Source organism: Pseudophryne corroboree, chromosome 1, assembly GCF_028390025.1.
Source record: "Pseudophryne corroboree isolate aPseCor3 chromosome 1, aPseCor3.hap2, whole genome shotgun sequence".
Lineage (NCBI taxonomy): Eukaryota > Metazoa > Chordata > Amphibia > Anura > Myobatrachidae > Pseudophryne > Pseudophryne corroboree.
Window position 1 is genome coordinate 1,118,451,016 of NC_086444.1, and position 18,004 is coordinate 1,118,469,019.

Here is an 18,004-nt window from a genome sequence, read left to right on the forward strand (position 1 = left end):
CCCAGGGATCCATGTGAGAGAGCCCACTGTCCGCTGAAATATCTGAGACGGGCCCCCACCGTACCCGGGTCCGCCTGAGCAGCCCCAGCACCATGCTGTGGACCTACCGGACGCAGGGAGGACTTCTGCTCTTGGGAACTAGCTGTGTGTTGCAGCTTTTTCCTCTACCTTTGCCTCTCGGCAGAAAGGATGAGCCTCTAGCCCTCTTGCTTTTCTGGGGCCGAAAGGACTGTACTTGATGATACGGTGCTTTCTTTTGTTGTGGGGTAGCCTGTGGCAAAAAAATCAATTTCCCAGCAGTAGCTGTGGAAACGAGGTCTGAAAAACTATCCCCAAACAGTTTTACCCCCTTATAGGGCAACTTCCATGTGCCGATTCGAGTCGGCATCGCCTGACCATTGCCAAGTCCATAACCCCCGTCTGGCGGCAATGGACCTAGCGCTTATTTTTGATGCCAGCCGGCAAATATCCCTCTGTGCATCACGCATGTATAAGACCACGTCTTTTATATGCTCTATTTTCAGCAAAATATTGTCCCTATCCATAGTTATTTTCCGACAGGGAATCTGACCACGCAGCGGGAGCACTGCACATCCATGCCGAAGCAACGGATGGTCGCAATATAATGCCCTAGTGTGTGACCATATCTTATAGGGTAACCTCCTGCTTTCTATCAGCAGGTTCCTTCAGGGCGGCCGTACCCGGAGACGGTAGTGCCACCTTTTCTGATAAGCGTGTAAGCGCTGTATCTACCCTATGGGGTGTTTCCCCGCGTGACCTATCCTCTGGCGGGAAAGGGTACGCTGCCAATAACCGTTGTAGAAATTATCAATTTCTTACCGGGGGAAGACCACTCTTCCTCACACACCTCATTTAATTTCTCAGATGCAGGAAAAACTACTAATAGTTTTCTCTCACCAAACACAATACCCTTTTATGTGGTACCTGGGGTATAATCATAAATGTGTAATACATTTTTCATTGTCTCAATCCTGTAACGGGTGGACCTATTTGGAGGGTACACCAGTCTCATCGATGTCGACACTGGAGTCAGTATCCGTGTCGACATCTGTGTCTGTTATCTGAGGTAGCGGGCGATTTTAGAGCCCCCCATGACATTTGAGACGCTGGAACAGGCACAAGCTGAGTAGCCGGCTGTTCCGTGTCGTCGACCTTTTATGTAAGGAGTTGACACTTTCACGTAATCCTTCCATAAGTTCAACCACACCGGTGTCGACCCCGCAGGGGGTGACAACATATTTACAGGCATTCGCTCCGCCTCCACCTCATTATCCTCCACATACCTGTCGACACAGCCGTACCGACACACAGCACACACACAGGGAATGCTCTGATAGAGGACAGGACCCCACAAAGCCCTTTGGGGAGACAGAGGGAGAGTATGCCAGCACACACCAGGGCGCTATATATCACAGGGATAGCACCTATAAAAAAGTGTTTTCCCTTATAGCTGCATATATATTGTATACTGCGCCTAAATTGTGCCCCCCCCCCCTCTCTTTTTAACCCTTTCTGTAGTGTATTAACTGCAGGGGAGAGCCAGGGAGCTTCCCTCCAACGGAGCTGTGAGGGAAAAATGGCGCCAGTGTGCTGAAGGAGATAGCTCCGCCCCTTTTTCGCTGACTTTTCTCCCGCATTTTTATGGAATCTGGCAGGGGTTAATATACATCCATATAGCCCTGGGGGTTATATGTGATGTATTTTAGCCAGCCAAGGTGTTAATATTGCTGCTCAGGGCGCCCCCCCCCAGCGCCCTGCACCCATCAGTGACCGCAGTGTGTGGTGTGCATGAGGAGCAATGGCGCACAGCTGCAGTGCTGTGCGCTACCTTGGTGAAGACTGATGTCTTCTGCCGCCGATTTTCCGGACCTCTTCTTGCTTCTGGCTCTGTAAGGGGGCCGGCGGCGCGGCTCTGGGACCGGACTCCGAGGCTGGGCCTGTGTTCGGTCCCTCTGGAGCTAATGGTGTCCAGTAGCCTAAGAAGCCCAAGCTGGCTGCAAGCAGACAGGTTCGCTTCTTCTCCCCTTAGTCCCTCGATGCAGTGAGCCTGTTGCCAGCAGGTCTCACTGAAAATAAAAAACCTAAAACTAACTTTTATCTAAGAAGCTCAGGAGAGCCTCCTAGATTGCACCCTGCTCGGTCGGGCACAAAAATCTAACTGAGGCTTGGAGGAGGGTCATAGGGGGAGGAGCCAGTGCACACCAGATAGTCCTAAAGCTTTCTTTAGATGTGCCCAGTCTCCTGCGGAGCCGCTATTCCCCATGGTCCTTACGGAGTTCCCAGCATCCACTAGGACGTCAGAGAAAAGTTACATTTACCTTTAAATTACATGATTTTCCTAAATTGTACAGGAGTAGAGATACAAATCAGAAATAATGAGAAGGAACCAAGGTGGAGAGCTGTCAAAGCTTCTATAAAAGGACAAGTGAAGGTGTTACCCACCCATAGCAACCACAATCCAGCTAACACTTCCAGAATGCACTACATACATGATAGCTAAAATCTGATTGGCTGCTTTGGGCAACACCTCCACTTCTCTGTTTTAGAAGGTTTAATAAATCTCCCCCAAGTTATAGAGACCTAACTAGGAATAATAAGAATTTACTCACCGGTAATTCTATTTCTCGTAGTCCGTAGTGGATGCTGGGAACTCCGTAAGGACCATGGGGAATAGCGGGCTCCGAAGGAGGCTGGGCACTCTAGAAAGATCTTAGACTACCTGGTGTGCACTGGCTCCTCCCACTATGACCCTCCTCCAAGCCTCAGTTAGGTACTGTGCCCGGACGAGCGTACACAATAAGGAAGGATTTTGAATCCCGGGTAAGACTCATACCAGCCACACCAATCACACCGTACAACTCGTGATATGAAACACAGTTAACAGTATGAAACAATAGAGCCTCTCAACAGATGGCTCAACAATAACCCGATTTAGTTAACAATAACTATGTACAAGTAATGCAGATAAACCGCACTTGGGATGGGCGCCCAGCATCCACTACGGACTACGAGAAATAGAATTACCGGTGAGTAAATTCTTATTTTCTCTAACGTCCTAGTGGATGCTGGGAACTCCGTAAGGACCATGGGGATTATACCAAAGCTCCCAAACGGGCGGGAGAGTGCGGATGACTCTGCAGCACCGAATGAGAGAACTCCAGGTCCTCCTCAGCCAGGGTATCAAATTTGTAGAATTTTGCAAACGTGTTTGCCCCTGACCAAGTAGCTGCTCGGCAAAGTTGTAAAGCCGAGACCCCTCGGGCAGCCGCCCAAGATGAGCCCACCTTCCTTGTGGAATTGGCATTGACAGATTTTGGCTGTGGCAGGCCTGCCACAGTATGTGCAAGCTGAATTGTACTACAAATCCAACGAGCAATAGTCTGCTTAGAAGCAGGAGCACCCAGCTTGTTGGGTGCATATAGGATAAACAGCGAGTCAGATTTTCTGACTCCAGCCGTCCTGGAAACATATATTTTCAGGGCCCTGACAACGTCTAGCAACTTGGAGTCCTCCAAATCCTTAGTAGCCGCAGGCACCACAATAGGCTGGTTCAGGTGAAACGCTGACACCACCTTAGGGAGAAACTGGGGACGAGTCCTCAATTCTGCCCTATCCATATGGAAAATCAAATAAGGGCTTTTACAAGACAAAGCCGCCAATTCTGATACTCGCCTGGCAGAAGCCAAGGCCAATAACATAACCACCTTCCATGTGAGATATTTCAGATCCACGGTTTTTAGTGGTTCAAACCAAAGTGATTTTAAGAAAACTCAACACCACGTTGAGATCCCAAGGTGCCACAGGAGGCACAAACGGGGGCTGACTATGCAGCACTCCTTTTATAAATGTCTGAACTTCAGGTACTGAAGCTAGTTCTTTTTTGAAAGAAAATCGACAGAGCCGAGATCTGTACCTTAATGGAACCCAATTTAAGGCCCATAGTCACTCCTGCTTGCAGGAAATGCAGAAATCGACCTAGTTGAAATTCCTCTGTTGGGGCCCTTTCGGCCTCACACCATGCAACATATTTTCGCCATATGCGTTGATAATGAGTTGCTGTAACCACTTTCCTGGCTTTAGTAAGCGTAGGAATTACTTCCTCCGGAATACCCTTTTCCTTCAGGATCCGGCGTTCAACCGCCATGCCGTCAAACGCAGCCGCGGTAAGTCTTGGAACAGACAGGGCCCCTGCTGCCGCAGGTCCTGACTGAGTGGCAGAGGCCATTGGTCCTCTGATATAAATTCTTGAAGTTCTGGGTACCAAGCTCTTCTTGGCCATCCACGAGTATCGTTCTTACTCCTCGCCTTCTTATTATTCTCAGTACCTTTGGTATGAGAGGCAGAGGGGAGAACACCTAAACCGACTGGTACACCCACGGTGTTACCAGAGCGTCCATAGCTATCGCCTGAGGGTCCCTTGACCTGGAGCAATATCTTTTTTAGCTTTTTGTTAAGGCGGGACGCCATCATGTCCACCTGTGGCCTTTCCCAATGGTGTACAATCCTATTGGAAGACTTCTGGAGGAAGTCCCCATTCTCCCGGGTGGAGGTCGTGTCTGTTGAGAAGATCTGCTTCCCAGTTGTCCACTCCGGGAATGAACACTGCTGACAGTGCTAACACATGATTTTCCGCCTATCGGAGAATCCTTGTGGCTTCTGCCATCGCCATCCTGCTTTTTGTGCCGCCCTGTTGATTACATGGGCGACTGCCGTGATGTTGTCTGATTGGATCAGTACCGGCTGGTTTTGAAGCAGAGGCCTTGCTGGCCTCAGGGCATTGTAAATGGCCCTCAGATCCAGAATATTTATGTGTAGGGAAATAACCTGACTTGACCAAAGTCCCTGGAAGTTTCTTCCCTATGCGACTGCCCCCCAGCCTCAAAGGCTGGAATCCATGGTCACTAGGACCTAGTCCTGTATGCCGAACCTGCGGCCCTCTTGAAGATGGGCACTCTGCAGCCACCACAGTAGAGATACCCTGGTTCTTGGAGACAGGGTTATCAGCCTATGCATCGGAAGATGCGATCCGGACCACTTGTCCAACAGGTCCCTCTGAAAAGTTCTTGTATGGAACCTGCCTAATGGGATTGCTTCGTAAGAAGCTACCATTTTTCCCAGGACTCGCGTGCAATGATGCACCGCTACCTATTTTGGTTTCAGGAGGTCTCTGACTAGAGATGACAACTCCTTGGCTTTCTCCTCCGGGAGAAACACTATTTCTGGTTTATGTCCAGAACCATCCCCAGGAACAGTAGACGTGTCATAGGAACCAGCTGTGACTTTGGACTGTTTAGAATCCACCTATGCTGTTGTAGCACTTTCCAAAATAGTGCTACCCCGACTACCAACTGCTCCTTGGACCTCGCCCTTATAACGAGATTGTCCAATTACGGGATAATTACAACTCCCTTTTTTTTGAAGGAGTATCATCATTTCGGCCATTACCTTGATAAAACACCCTCGGTGCCATGTACAGTCCAAACGGCAGTGTCTGGACTTGGTAATGGTAATCCTGTACCACAAATCTGAGGTACTCCTGGCGAGGATGGTAAATGGGGACATGCAGGTAAGCATCCTTGATGTCCCGGGATACCATGCAATCCCCCTCGTCCAGGCTTGCAATAACCGCCCTGAGCGATTCCATCTTGAACTTGAATTTTTTTATGTTCAAGGATTTTAAATATAAAATGGGTCACACCGAACCATGCGGTTTCGGAACCCCAACCCGTGTGGAATAGTAACCCCGTCCTTGTTGAAGTAGGGGCACCTTGAGTATTACCTGCTGGGAATACCGCTTATTAATTGCCTCTAGCACAGCCTCCCTGCTTGAGGGAGTTGTCAGCAAGGCATATTTTAGGAAACGGCTGGGGGGAGACATCTCTAATTCCAGCTTGTACCCCTGAAATACTACTTGGAAGAAACAGGGATCCACCTGTGAGCGAGCCCACTAATTGCTGAAATTTTTGAGGCGGCCCCCCACCGTACCTGGCTACACCTGTGGAGCACCCGCGTCATGGTGTGTACTCACAGGAGGCGGGGGAAGAATCTTGATTCTGGGAACAGGCTGACTGGTGCAGCTTTTTCCCTCTACCCTTGTCTCTGTACAGAAAGGAAGCGCCATTTGACCCGCTTGCTTTTCTGAAGCCGAAAGGACTGTACCTTTTTCTGTGAGGAAACCTGAGGTAAAATTATTTCTTCCCAGCAGTTGCTGTGGATACGAGGTCCCAGAGACCATCCCCAAATAATTCCTCACTCTTATAAGGCTCTCTATGCGCTTTTTAAGTCAGCATCACCTGTCCAGTGACAGGTCTCTAACACCCTCCTGACAGAATGGACATTACATTTATTTTGGATGCCAGCCGGCAAAATATCCCTCTGTGCATCCCCCATATATAAGACAACGTCTTTAATATGTTTTTATGTTTGCCAACTATTATCCCTGTTTGACAGGGTCACCAACCACGCTGCAGCAGCACTATCTGCAGGTCTCAGTCTAGTACCTGAGTGTGTAAATACAGACTTCAGGATAGCCTCCTGTTTTTTTTTTTTTTTATCAACAGGTACCTATTAAAGTGGCCGTATGCTAAGACGGCTGTGCCACCTTTTTTGACAAACGTGTGAGCGCCTTATCCACCCTAGGGGATATCTCCCAGCGTAACTTATCCTCCTGGCGGGAAAGGGTACGCCATCAGTAACTTTTTATAAATTACCAGTTTCTTAACGGGGGAACCCATGCTTTTCACACACTTCATTTATTCATCTGATGGGGGAACAAAACACTGCCTGTTTTTTCTCCCCAAACCTAAAACCCATTTATAGAGGTTAAAGTCAGAAATGTATAACACATTTTTTATTGCCGGGATCAAGTCACGGATTGGATTGTGTATATGTCTCCACCTTGTCGACACTGGAGTCAGACTCCGTGTCGACATCTGTGTCTGCCATCTGAGAGAGCGGGCGTTTTTGAGCCCCTGATGGCCTTTGAGACGCCTGGGCAGGCGCGGGCTGCGAAGCCGGCTGTCCCACAGCTGTTACGTCATCCACCCTTTTATGTAAGGAGTTGACACTGTCGGTTAATACCTTTTACCTCTCTATCCACTCTGGTGTCGGCCCCACAGGGGGCGACATCACATATAATCGGCCTCTGTTCCGTCACCATATAAGCCTCCTCATTCAACATGTCGACACAGCCGTACCGACACACCGCAGACACACAGGGAATGCTCTAAACGAGGACAGGACCCACAAAAGCCCTTTGGGGGGACAGAGTGAGAGTATGCCAGCACACACCAGAGCGCTATATACTGCAGGGACTAACTGAGTTATGTCCCCTATAGCTTTATATCTATATATATAATGTATACTGCGCCTAAATTTAGTGCCCCCTCTCTCTTTTTTTAACCCTTGTAGACTGCAGGGGAGAGCCAGGGAGCTTCCCTCCAACGGAGCTGTGAGGGAAAATGGCGCCAGTGTGCTGAGGAGATAGGCTCCGCCCCTTTTTCGCGGCCTATTCTCCCGTTTTTTATGGACTTCTGGCAGGGGTATTTACCTCATATATAGCCCCTGGGGCTATATATTGAGGTATTTTTGCCAGCCAAGGTGTTTTTATTGCTGCCTCAGGGCGCCCCCCCCCAGCGCCCTGCACCCTCAGTGACCGGAGTATGAAGTGTGTGAGAGGAGCAATGGCGCACAGCTGCAGTGCTGTGCGCTACCTTGGTGAAGACTGAGTCTTCATGCCGCCGATTTTCCGGACCATCTTCTTGCTTCTGGCTCTGTAAGGGGGACGGCGGCGCGGCTCCGGGACCGAACATCAAGGCTGGGCCTGCGGTCGATCCCTCTGGAGCTAATGGTGTCCAGTAGCCTAAGAAGCCCAATCCGGCTGCAAGCAGGCGAGTTCGCTTCTTCTCCCCTTAGTCCCTCGCTGCAGTGAGCCTGTTGCCAGCAGGTCTCACTGAAAAGAACAAATTCTAAGACTATAACTTTCTAAGAGCTCAGGAGAGCCCCTAGTGTGCATCCAACCTCGGCCGGGCACGAAATCTAACTGAGGCTTGGAGGAGGGTCATAGTGGGAGGAGCCAGTGCACACCAGGTAGTCTAAGATCTTTCTAGAGTGCCCAGCCTCCTTCGGAGCCCGCTATTCCCCATGGTCCTTACGGAGTTCCCAGCATCCACTAGGACGTTAGAGAAATCTGGGCATGAATAAATATATAGGGAGAAATATATCAGACATCTAAAGTGGACAGGTGAAGTTTCCCATAGCAACCAATAGACTTCTACCTATTACTTTATAGAATGTACTTGGTAAATGATAACCAACAGCTTATTGGTTGCTCTGGGCAACTTCACCACTTGATAAATCTCCCCTATAATGAGCTATTCCTCCTCTACCCACATTCTTATACATTTACCGGAAAAGGTTATTTAAAGCGGACACAATAAAGTACCAATGTATGTAACAAAAACAAACACACAAATAGATTTAAGGTGGGTACACACTGATAGATATATCTGCTGATCAATTGATCTGCAGATATATCTATGGACGGTGTGCTGTGCATACACACTGCCTGATCCGTCGGGGACTGACGTCATGAACTGGGCGGGCGTCAGCTGTCAATCACCACCGGCCGCCGCAGCATGTGAACGGGCGGCCGGCTGGTCGCCCGTACACACAAAGTGATGCGCCACTATAATCGGTAGATATATTGGCCGTCGGCTGTGCTGCGGGGCCGACGATATGTCTGTGAACGACTGAGTTCACAGACATATCGCCCGTACACACTGGCCGACGGACCCGTGATATATCGGCCGTTCAATAGAGCCCTGGCCAAAAGTTGGGAGTATGACACGCTACTATGGTTTAAGAACATATAGCATATCAAATGCTCAAATTATATAGATTTAGGTTGACAGTGGTAATGACCTGTGCTTGATGCAGAACATGGGAGGTGTTCATCCAGACATACTAAAGATTATAGAACAATTTGTACATTGAGAAAGATAGAAAACAGTGGCGAGACATACTCACATTCTTGTAAGCATTCGTTGTCTGTGCAGTAAGACTGAGACTGCCGAAGCTGTATACAGAAATACGGGAGATTTACAGTAAATATTACAGCAGCTTTGCTTGTTTTACATTCATCTCCAATAAATAGAACCTACAAAAGACATGTAATGCTAATACCCTTATAGTAAGAGGCACATAAATAGGATTTAAATGTGCTGCTATTACCTATAATTAGGGATATTATCACTTCTATCACTTGTGCGTTAAAAGGAATTCTGATGGTAGATAATAACACACTACAGAGTTCCTTGAACAGTATCACCACTTTGGCTTGTAATATAATTATAATATACATCTGGGTGTCCATTACATATGTAATCTCATCCATAAACTACTGCACTTGTAGTATTATCATTCAGCAGATCCCTGTCTGCAGGTATATACTGTAGATCGGAAGGTATACCATTCTGTCAATGAAGATTTTGTAGATTTGCTTACTGTGTGGATTGATCTAATCTATGGAATATGGTGAAAAAACATTAAAAACATGCAGTAATAACAATAGGATTTAAGTACTCCATGGCCACATCTTCTCCCCTGTGCAAATGGTTACTATAACCTACTACAATAATCATATTACTCCGAGCTTACCCTGATCTAAGGAGGTTGTGATAACCTTCCTCTACGCCTTCAATGTCTTATGAGACATTATACCTGGATGCTGATCTGACTTTTGAGATGGTTCCTCTTTGTATACTCTTGCTCTTTTTAACTACTGTATATACCACTCGTGTGAGATGGATGCTAGCTATTACTTCTCCATGGATCTGCGGGTATGAATTTGTGGGGTATGCGTATACTCATATTCATAGCTGTACTTATGGATTGTTTAATACACTTACAATTTGTTTCTGTTACTTCTCTCTCGCCTCCCCTTATTGTTTTCTTTAATTACATTACGGATTGGTTGTTACTATGTGGTATGTTTTATATAAGTCTACAATGATATTGGAATTTATGTAATGTGAAAATATCTCAATAAAAATACTTTTGTTGTAAAAAAAAAACCCCAACAACAAACCATGCAGTAATTATTGTATTATTCTTACCAGATTAATCAGTCTTCGCATTGCAAAGTCATGGGTGCAGATGCACTCACAGGGATCAAAATTGCCCTCCGCCATCTTGACTGCTGGGGTGTCTGTATCAACCTGTGAAATGTAGACAATGTTTTACATACACAATAGGAAGAAATAGAAACATAATAGCTGATGCTGCATGTAAAAATATGCTAATAAAATGTGTAAAATCAATTTTCTAAAACTAGGGGCCTAATTCAGAGTTGATCGCAGCAGCAAATTTGTTAGCAGTTGTGCAAAACCATGTGCACTACAGGTGTGGCAGATATAACATGTGCAGAGAGAGTTAGATTTGGGTGGGTTATATTGTTTCTGTGCAGGGTAAATACTGACTGCTTTATTTTTACACTGCAATTTAGATTTCAGTTTGAACACACCCCACCCAAATCTAACTCTCTCTGCACATGTTACATCTCCCAACCTGCAGTGCACATGGGGGGTAACTCCAAGTTGATCGCAGCAGGAATTCTGTTAGCAATTGGGCAAAACCATGTGCACTGCAGGGGAGGCAGATATAACATGTGAAGAGAGAGTTAGATTTGGGTGTGGTGTGTTCAATCTGCAATCTAATTTGCAGTGTAAAAATAAAGCAGCCAGTATTTACCCTGCACAGAAATAAAATAACCCACCCAAATCTAAGTCTCTCTGCAAATGTTATATCTGCCCCCCCCCCCCCCTGCAGTGCACATGGTTTTTCCCAACTGCTAAAAAATTTCCTGCTGCGATCAACTTGGTATTACCCCCATGGTTTTGCCCAACTGCTAACAAATTTGCTACTGCGATCAACTCTGAATTACCCCCTAAGAACTTCAATATAAGCCACAGACTTCAACTCTCACACAATGTGAAACACAATATTAAAAGGAAAGTGCTTAATTTCTGCTGTGGTAGATTACTTACGAAGACGTTTGACGTGTCCACTCTGTAATTCCTAATAAAACATTCTTTCCATTTAAAACAGATGTGCGAGTACTTATATGAAATAAACTCAATCCTGAAAAAGTCTTCAATGTATAGCTTTGAAAGTATATATTTTCAATTAACAATACCTAGGTTGATTGGTAATGCAATATTTACTTACCAGAGAATTTACATGACATTTAATTGTTTTACCACAAGATGGCGACAGCACCCAGATTACATGTGAACAGACTGCATAATTGGTTTGCTCCATATCATGGGAGGAGTTGACCAGAACTGGATTAGATTATTTTGTTTAGCATGTGGGCCTGGCTAGCCTCTGTAATGTAACAGCTTACGCAGAATGATTCATAAACTGCTTATTGTAAATGGTAACAACATCAGAATGGTATAAAGTCTGTATTAGAAAAGCATAATATTTTTTAAATTGTTTAGTTAGAAAACTTTTTGAAGAAAATGTGGCTACTCTACAATAATTTCAGGACCCCATTACAAAGGACATATATAGGGTTTAAAATAAGAATTTACTTACCGATAATTCTATTTCTCATAGTCCGTAGTGGATGCTGGGGACTCCGTCAGGACCATGGGGAATAGCGGCTCCGCAGGAGACAGGGCACATCTAAAGAAAGCTTTTAGGATCACATGGTGTGTACTGGCTCCTCCCCCCATGACCCTCCTCCAAGCCTCAGTTAGGTACTGTGCCCGGACGAGCGTACACAATAAGGAAGGATCTTGAATCCCGGGTAAGACTCATACCAGCCACACCAATCACACTGTACAACTTGTGATCTGAACCCAGTTAACAGTATGATAACAAACGAAGTAGCCTCTGAAAAGATGGCTCACAACAATAATAATAACCCGATTTTTGTAACAATAACTATGTACAAGTATTGCAGACAATCCGCACTTGGGATGGGCGCCCAGCATCCACTACGGACTATGAGAAATAGAATTATCGGTAAGTAAATTCTTATTTTCTCTAACGTCCTAGTGGATGCTGGGGACTCCGTCAGGACCATGGGGATTATACCAAAGCTCCCAAACGGGCGGGAGAGTGCGGATGACTCTGCAGCACCGAATGAGAGAACTCCAGGTCCTCCTTAGCCAGAGTATCAAATTTGTAAAATTTTACAAACGTGTTCTCCCCTGACCACGTAGCTGCTCGGCAAAGTTGTAATGCCGAGACCCCTCGGGCAGCCGCCCAAGATGAGCCCACCTTCCTTGTGGAGTGGGCCTTTACAGATTTAGGCTGTGGCAGGCCTGCCACAGAATGTGCAAGTTGGATTGTGCTACAGATCCAACGCGCAATCGTCTGCTTAGACGCAGGAGCACCCATCTTGTTGGGTGCATACAATATAAACAACGAGTCAGATTTTCTGACTCCAGCTGACCTTGAAATATATATTTTTAATGCTCTGACAACGTCCAGTAACTTGGAGTCCTCCAAGTCGCTAGTAGCCGCAGGCACCACAATAGGCTGGTTCAAGTGAAAAGCCGAAACCACCTTAGGGAGAAAATGAGGACGTGTCCGCAGTTCTGCCCTGTCCGAATGGAAAATCAGATATGGGCTTTTGTACGATAAAGCCGCCAACTCTGAAACTCTCCTGGCTGAAGCCAGGGCCAGTAGCATGGTTACTTTCCATGTAAGATACTTCAAATCTACAGATTTGAGAGGCTCAAACCAATGAGATTTGAGAAAATCCAAAACTACGTTTAGATCCCACGGTGCCACTGGGGGCACAATCGGGGGCTGTATATGTAGTACACCCTTGACAAAAGTTTGTACTTCAGGCACTGAAGCCAATTCCTTCTGGAAGAAGATTGATAAGGCCGAAATTTGAACTTTAATAGACCCCAATTTGAGGCCCATAGACAATCCTGCCTGCAGGAAATGTAAGAATCGACCCAATTGAAATTCTTCCGTTGGGGCCTTCATGGCTTCACACCACGCAACATATTTTCTCCAAATGCGGTGATAATGTTGTGCGGTCACTTCCTTCCTAGCCTTAATCAAGGTAGGAATAACTTCCTCTGGAATGCCCTTTTCTTTTAGAATCCGACGTTCAACCGCCATGCCGTCAAACGCAGTCGCGGTAAGTCTTGGAACATACAAGGTCCCTGCTGAAGCAGATCCCTTCTTAGAGGTAGAGGCCACGGATCCTCCGTGAGCATCTCTTGAAGTTCCGGATACCAAGTTCTTCTTGGCCAATCCAGAGCCACTAGTATTGTTCTTACTCCCCTTTTCCGAATAATTCTCAGTACCTTTGGTATGAGAGGCAGAGGAGGAAACACATATACTGACTGGTACACCCATGGTGTTACCAGAGCGTCCACAGCTATTGCCTGAGGGTCTCTTGACCTGGCGCAATATCTGTCCAGTTTTTTGTTGAGGCGAGACGCCATCATATCCACCTTTGGTTTTTCCCAACGGTTCACAATCATGTGGAAAACTTCCGGATGAAGTCCCCACTCTCCCGGGTGAAGGTCGTGTCTGCTGAGGAAGTCTGCTTCCCAGTTGTCCACTCCGGGATGAACACTGCTGACAGTGCTATGACATGATTTTCCGCCCAGCGAAGAATCCTTGCAGCTTCTGTCATTGCTCTTCTGCTTCTCGTGCCGCCTTGTCTGTTTACGTGGGCGACTGCCGTGATGTTGTCCGACTGGATCAACACCGGCTGACCCTGAAGCAGCGGTTTTGCCAAGCTTAGAGCATTGTATATCGCTCTTAGCTCCAGTATATTTATGTGAAGAGACGTCTCCAGGTCTGACCATACACCCTGGAAGTTTCTTCCCTGTGTGACTGCTCCCCAGCCCCGTAGGCTGGCATCCGTAGTCACCAGGACCCAGTCCTGTATGCCGAACCTGCGGCCCTCTAACAGATGGGCACTCTGCAACCACCACAGGAGAGACAACCTTGTTCTTGGTGACAGTGTTATCCGCTGATGCATGTGCAGATGCGATCCGGACCATTTGTCCAGCAGATCCCACTGAAATGTTCGTGCATGGAATCTGCCGAATGGAATTGCTTCGTAAGAAGCCACCATCTTTCCCAGGACTCTTGTGCATTGATGTACTGACACAGTTCCTGGTTTTAGGAGGTTCCTGACCAGTTCGGATAACTCCCTTGCTTTCTCCTCCGGGAGAAACACCTTTTTCTGAACCGTGTCCAGAATCATTCCCAGGAACAGCAGACGTGTTGTCGGGGTCAATTGAGATTTTGGAAGATTCAGAATCCACCCGTGTTGCTGAAGCACTACTTGGGTTAGTGCTACACCGACTTCCAGCTGTTCTCTGGACTTTGCCCTTATCAGGAGATCGTCCAAGTAAGGGATAATTAATACGCCTTTTCTTCGTAGAAGAACCATCATTTCGGTCATTACCTTGGTAAAGACCCGAGGGGCCGTGGACAAACCAAACGGCAGCGTTTGAAACTGATAATGACAGTCTTGTATCACGAACCTGAGATACCCTTGGTGTGAGGGGTAAATTGGGACATGCAGATAAGCATCTTTTATGTCCAGGGACACCATGAAGTCCCCTTCTTCCAGATTCGCTATCACTGCTCTGAGTGACTCCATCTTGAACTTGAATTTCTGTATGTACAGGTTCAAGGATTTCAGATTTAGAATAGGTCTTACCGAACCGTCCGGCTTCGGTACCACAAATAGTGTGGAATAATACCCCTTTCCCTGTTGTAGGAGGGGTACCTTGACTATCACCTGCTGAGAATACAGCTTGTGAATGGCTTCCAATACCGTCGTCCTTTCTGAGGGAGACGTTGGTAAAGCAGACTTTAGGAACCGGCGAGGGGGAGACCTTTCGAACTCCAACATGTAACCCTGAGATACTATCTGCAGGATCCACGGGTCCACCTGTGAGCGAGCCCACTGATTGCTGAAAATCTTTAGTCGACCCCCCACCGCTCCTGAGTCCGCTTGTAAAGCCCCAGCGTCATGCTGATGGCTTTGTAGAACCCGGGGCGGGCTTCTGGTCCTGGGCAGGGGCTGCTTGCTGCCCTCTCTTACCCTTTCCTCTGCCTCGCGGCAGATAAGACTGTCCTTTTGCTCGCTTGTTTTTATAGGAGCGAAAGGACTGCGGCTGAAAAGACGGTGTCTTTTTCTGTTGGGAGGGGGTCTGAGGTAAAAAAGTGGATTTGCCGGCAGTTGCCGTGGCCACCAGATCCGATAGACCGACCCCAAATAATTCCTCTCCTTTATATGGCAACACTTCCATATGCCTTTTGGAATCCGCATCACCTGACCACTGTCGCGTCCATAAACTTCTTCTGGCAGATATGGACATCGCACTTACTCTTGATGCTAGAGTACAAATATCCCTCTGAGCATCTCGCATATAAAGAAACGCATCCTTTAATTGCTCTAGAGTCAATAAAATACTGTCCCTATCCAGGGTATCAATATTTTCAGTCAGGGAATCCAACCACACTACCCCAGCACTGCACATCCAGGCTGAGGCTATTGCCGGTCGCAGTATAACACCAGTATGAGTGTATATACTTTTCAGGTTAGTTTCCAGCCTCCTATCCGCTGGATCCTTGAGGGCGGCCGTATCAGGAGACGGCAACGCCACTTGCTTTGATAAACGTGTGAGCGCCTTATCCACCCTAGGGGGTGTTTCCCAGCGCGTCCTAACCTCTGGTGGGAAAGGGTATAATGCCAATAACTTCTTAGAAATTAGCAGTTTTCTATCTGGGTTAACCCACGCTTCATCACACACGTCATTCAATTCCTCTGATTCTGGAAAAGCTACAGGTAGTTTTTTCACCCCCCACATAATACCCCTTTTTGAGGTACCAGCAGTATCAGAGATCTGCAAAGCCTCCTTCATTGCCGTGATCATATAACGTGTGGCCCTGTTGGAAAATACGTTTGTTTCTTCACCGTCAACACTAGATTCATCTGTGTCGGTACCCGTGTCGACTGACTGAGGTAAGGGACGTTTTACAGCCCCTGACGGTGTCTGAGACGCCTGAGCCGGTACTGACTGGTTTTCCGGCCGTCTCATTTCGTCTACTGACTTTTGTAATGTACTAACATTATCACGTAATTCCATAACTAAAGCCATCCATTCCGGTGTCGACTCCCTAGGGGGTGACATCACCATTACCGGCAATTGCTCTGCCTCCACACCAACATCGTCCTCGTACATGTCGACACACACGTACCGACACACAGCAGCCACACAGGGAATGCTCTAATCGAAGACAGGACCCCCTTAGCCCTTTGGGGAGACAGAGGGAGAGTTTGCCAGCACACACCAAAAGCGCTATAAATGTATATAAACAACCCTAAAAGGTGTTGTTTTTGTTATAAGCGCTTTTAATATATAAATATCGCCAATTTATGCCCCCCTTCTCTTTGTTACCCTGTTTCTGTAGTGCAGTGCAGGGGAGAGTCCTGGGAGCCTTCCTCACAGCGGAGCTGAGCAGGAAAATGGCGCTGAGTGCTGAGGAGAATAAGCTCCGCCCCTTTTCCGGCGGGCTTTTCTCCCGGGTTTTGAGAAATCTGGCCTGGGTTAAATACATACATATAGCCTTAATGGCTATATGTGATGTATTCTTTGCCACTAAAGGTATTTAATATTGCTGCCCAGGGCGCCCCCAGCAGCGCCCTGCACCCTCCGTGACTGGTCAGTGAGAAGTGTGTAGCAACAATGGCGCACAGCTGCCGTGCTGTGCGCTACCTTCATGAAGACTGAAGAGTCTTCTGCCGCCTGTTTCCGGACCTCCGATCTTCAGCATCTGTAAGGGGGGTCGGCGGCGCGGCTCCGGGACGAACCCCAGGATGACCTGTGTTCCGACTCCCTCTGAAGCTATGTCCAGTAGCCTAAGACTCCAATCCATCCTGCACGCAGGTGAGTTGAAAATCTCTCCCCTAAGTCCCTCGATGCAGTGAGCCTGTTGCCAGCAGGACTCACTGAGATTTAAAACCTAAAAAAACTTTTTCTAAGCAGCTCTTTAGGAGAGCCACCTAGATTGCACCCTGCTCGGACGGGCACAAAAACCTAACTGGGGCTTGGAGGAGGGTCATGGGGGGAGGAGCCAGTACACACCATGTGATCCTAAAAGCTTTCTTTAGATGTGCCCTGTCTCCTGCGGAGCCGCTATTCCCCATGGTCCTGACGGAGTCCCCAGCATCCACTAGGACGTTAGAGAAAATTGTATCTCACCCCAAGGGAAGTGGGGGGCTGGTCTTTGGTGTCAGCTCACCTTAGGACACGTGACCCAGTCAAACTCCCCACCTGCCACGCACAAATGTTACAATGCTATGTCAGGCAGATACTTATCCATCATGCACTACCATCAGGGAGGCGTCTGATTGGCTCCAAATTTATTCTGCAGCAGAAAGACCCCAAACATACAGCCAATGTCATTATGAACTATATTCAGCATAAAGAAGAACAAGGAGTCCTGGAAGTGGTAATATGGCCCCAGGGGTGGATTAGGATGGAAAACCAAGCCAGGAAATGTATGAAAACAGCCCTAATGGGGGCAGGTTCTGTTGTGGGGGTGGGGTCTGTTGAGGAGGCAGGATTCCTCATAAGGTCTGATTCTGAATTGGACGCAGTTGTGGCCTTCCTAGAATCTTTTGCTGCAGTTTCATCTGTGACTTTATGCTACTGACGCTACAATGCAGTTCCCCAGTGTACACCCATGTATTCAAATATGCAAGGACAGAGATGCCCATGTTCAGTGTCTACAGACTCTGCAAACATACTTTCTTTAGATGCCACAATCGGTCGCACCATTGAACCTTTCACCAGCCCTACGCTACGTGCAGATCATCTGTATCGCCTCCAATGTGAGCAATTCAAAGTCTCTATATGCAACCACTTTCAGCAACACGCCCACACTATGTTACATCTGTGTCTGGTTAGACACCTCCCTGTAA

The 18,004-nt window shown here is 47.3% G+C and overlaps 1 protein-coding gene across 1 annotated transcript in view; it reads right to left on the minus strand.

The window, feature by feature from the left end:
* Positions 1-18,004, minus strand: part of SMIM14 (small integral membrane protein 14) — a 101,233-nt gene that overhangs the window by 25,791 nt on the left and 57,438 nt on the right. Inside the window, exons 2-3 of the mRNA XM_063922802.1 lie at positions 10,137-10,238; positions 9,049-9,097 (exon numbers count right to left, since the gene is read on the minus strand). Of these exons, the coding sequence (XP_063778872.1) occupies positions 9,049-9,097; positions 10,137-10,211 (124 nt within the window). The 5' untranslated portion in view covers positions 10,212-10,238. The remainder of the gene's footprint in view (positions 1-9,048; positions 9,098-10,136; positions 10,239-18,004) is intronic.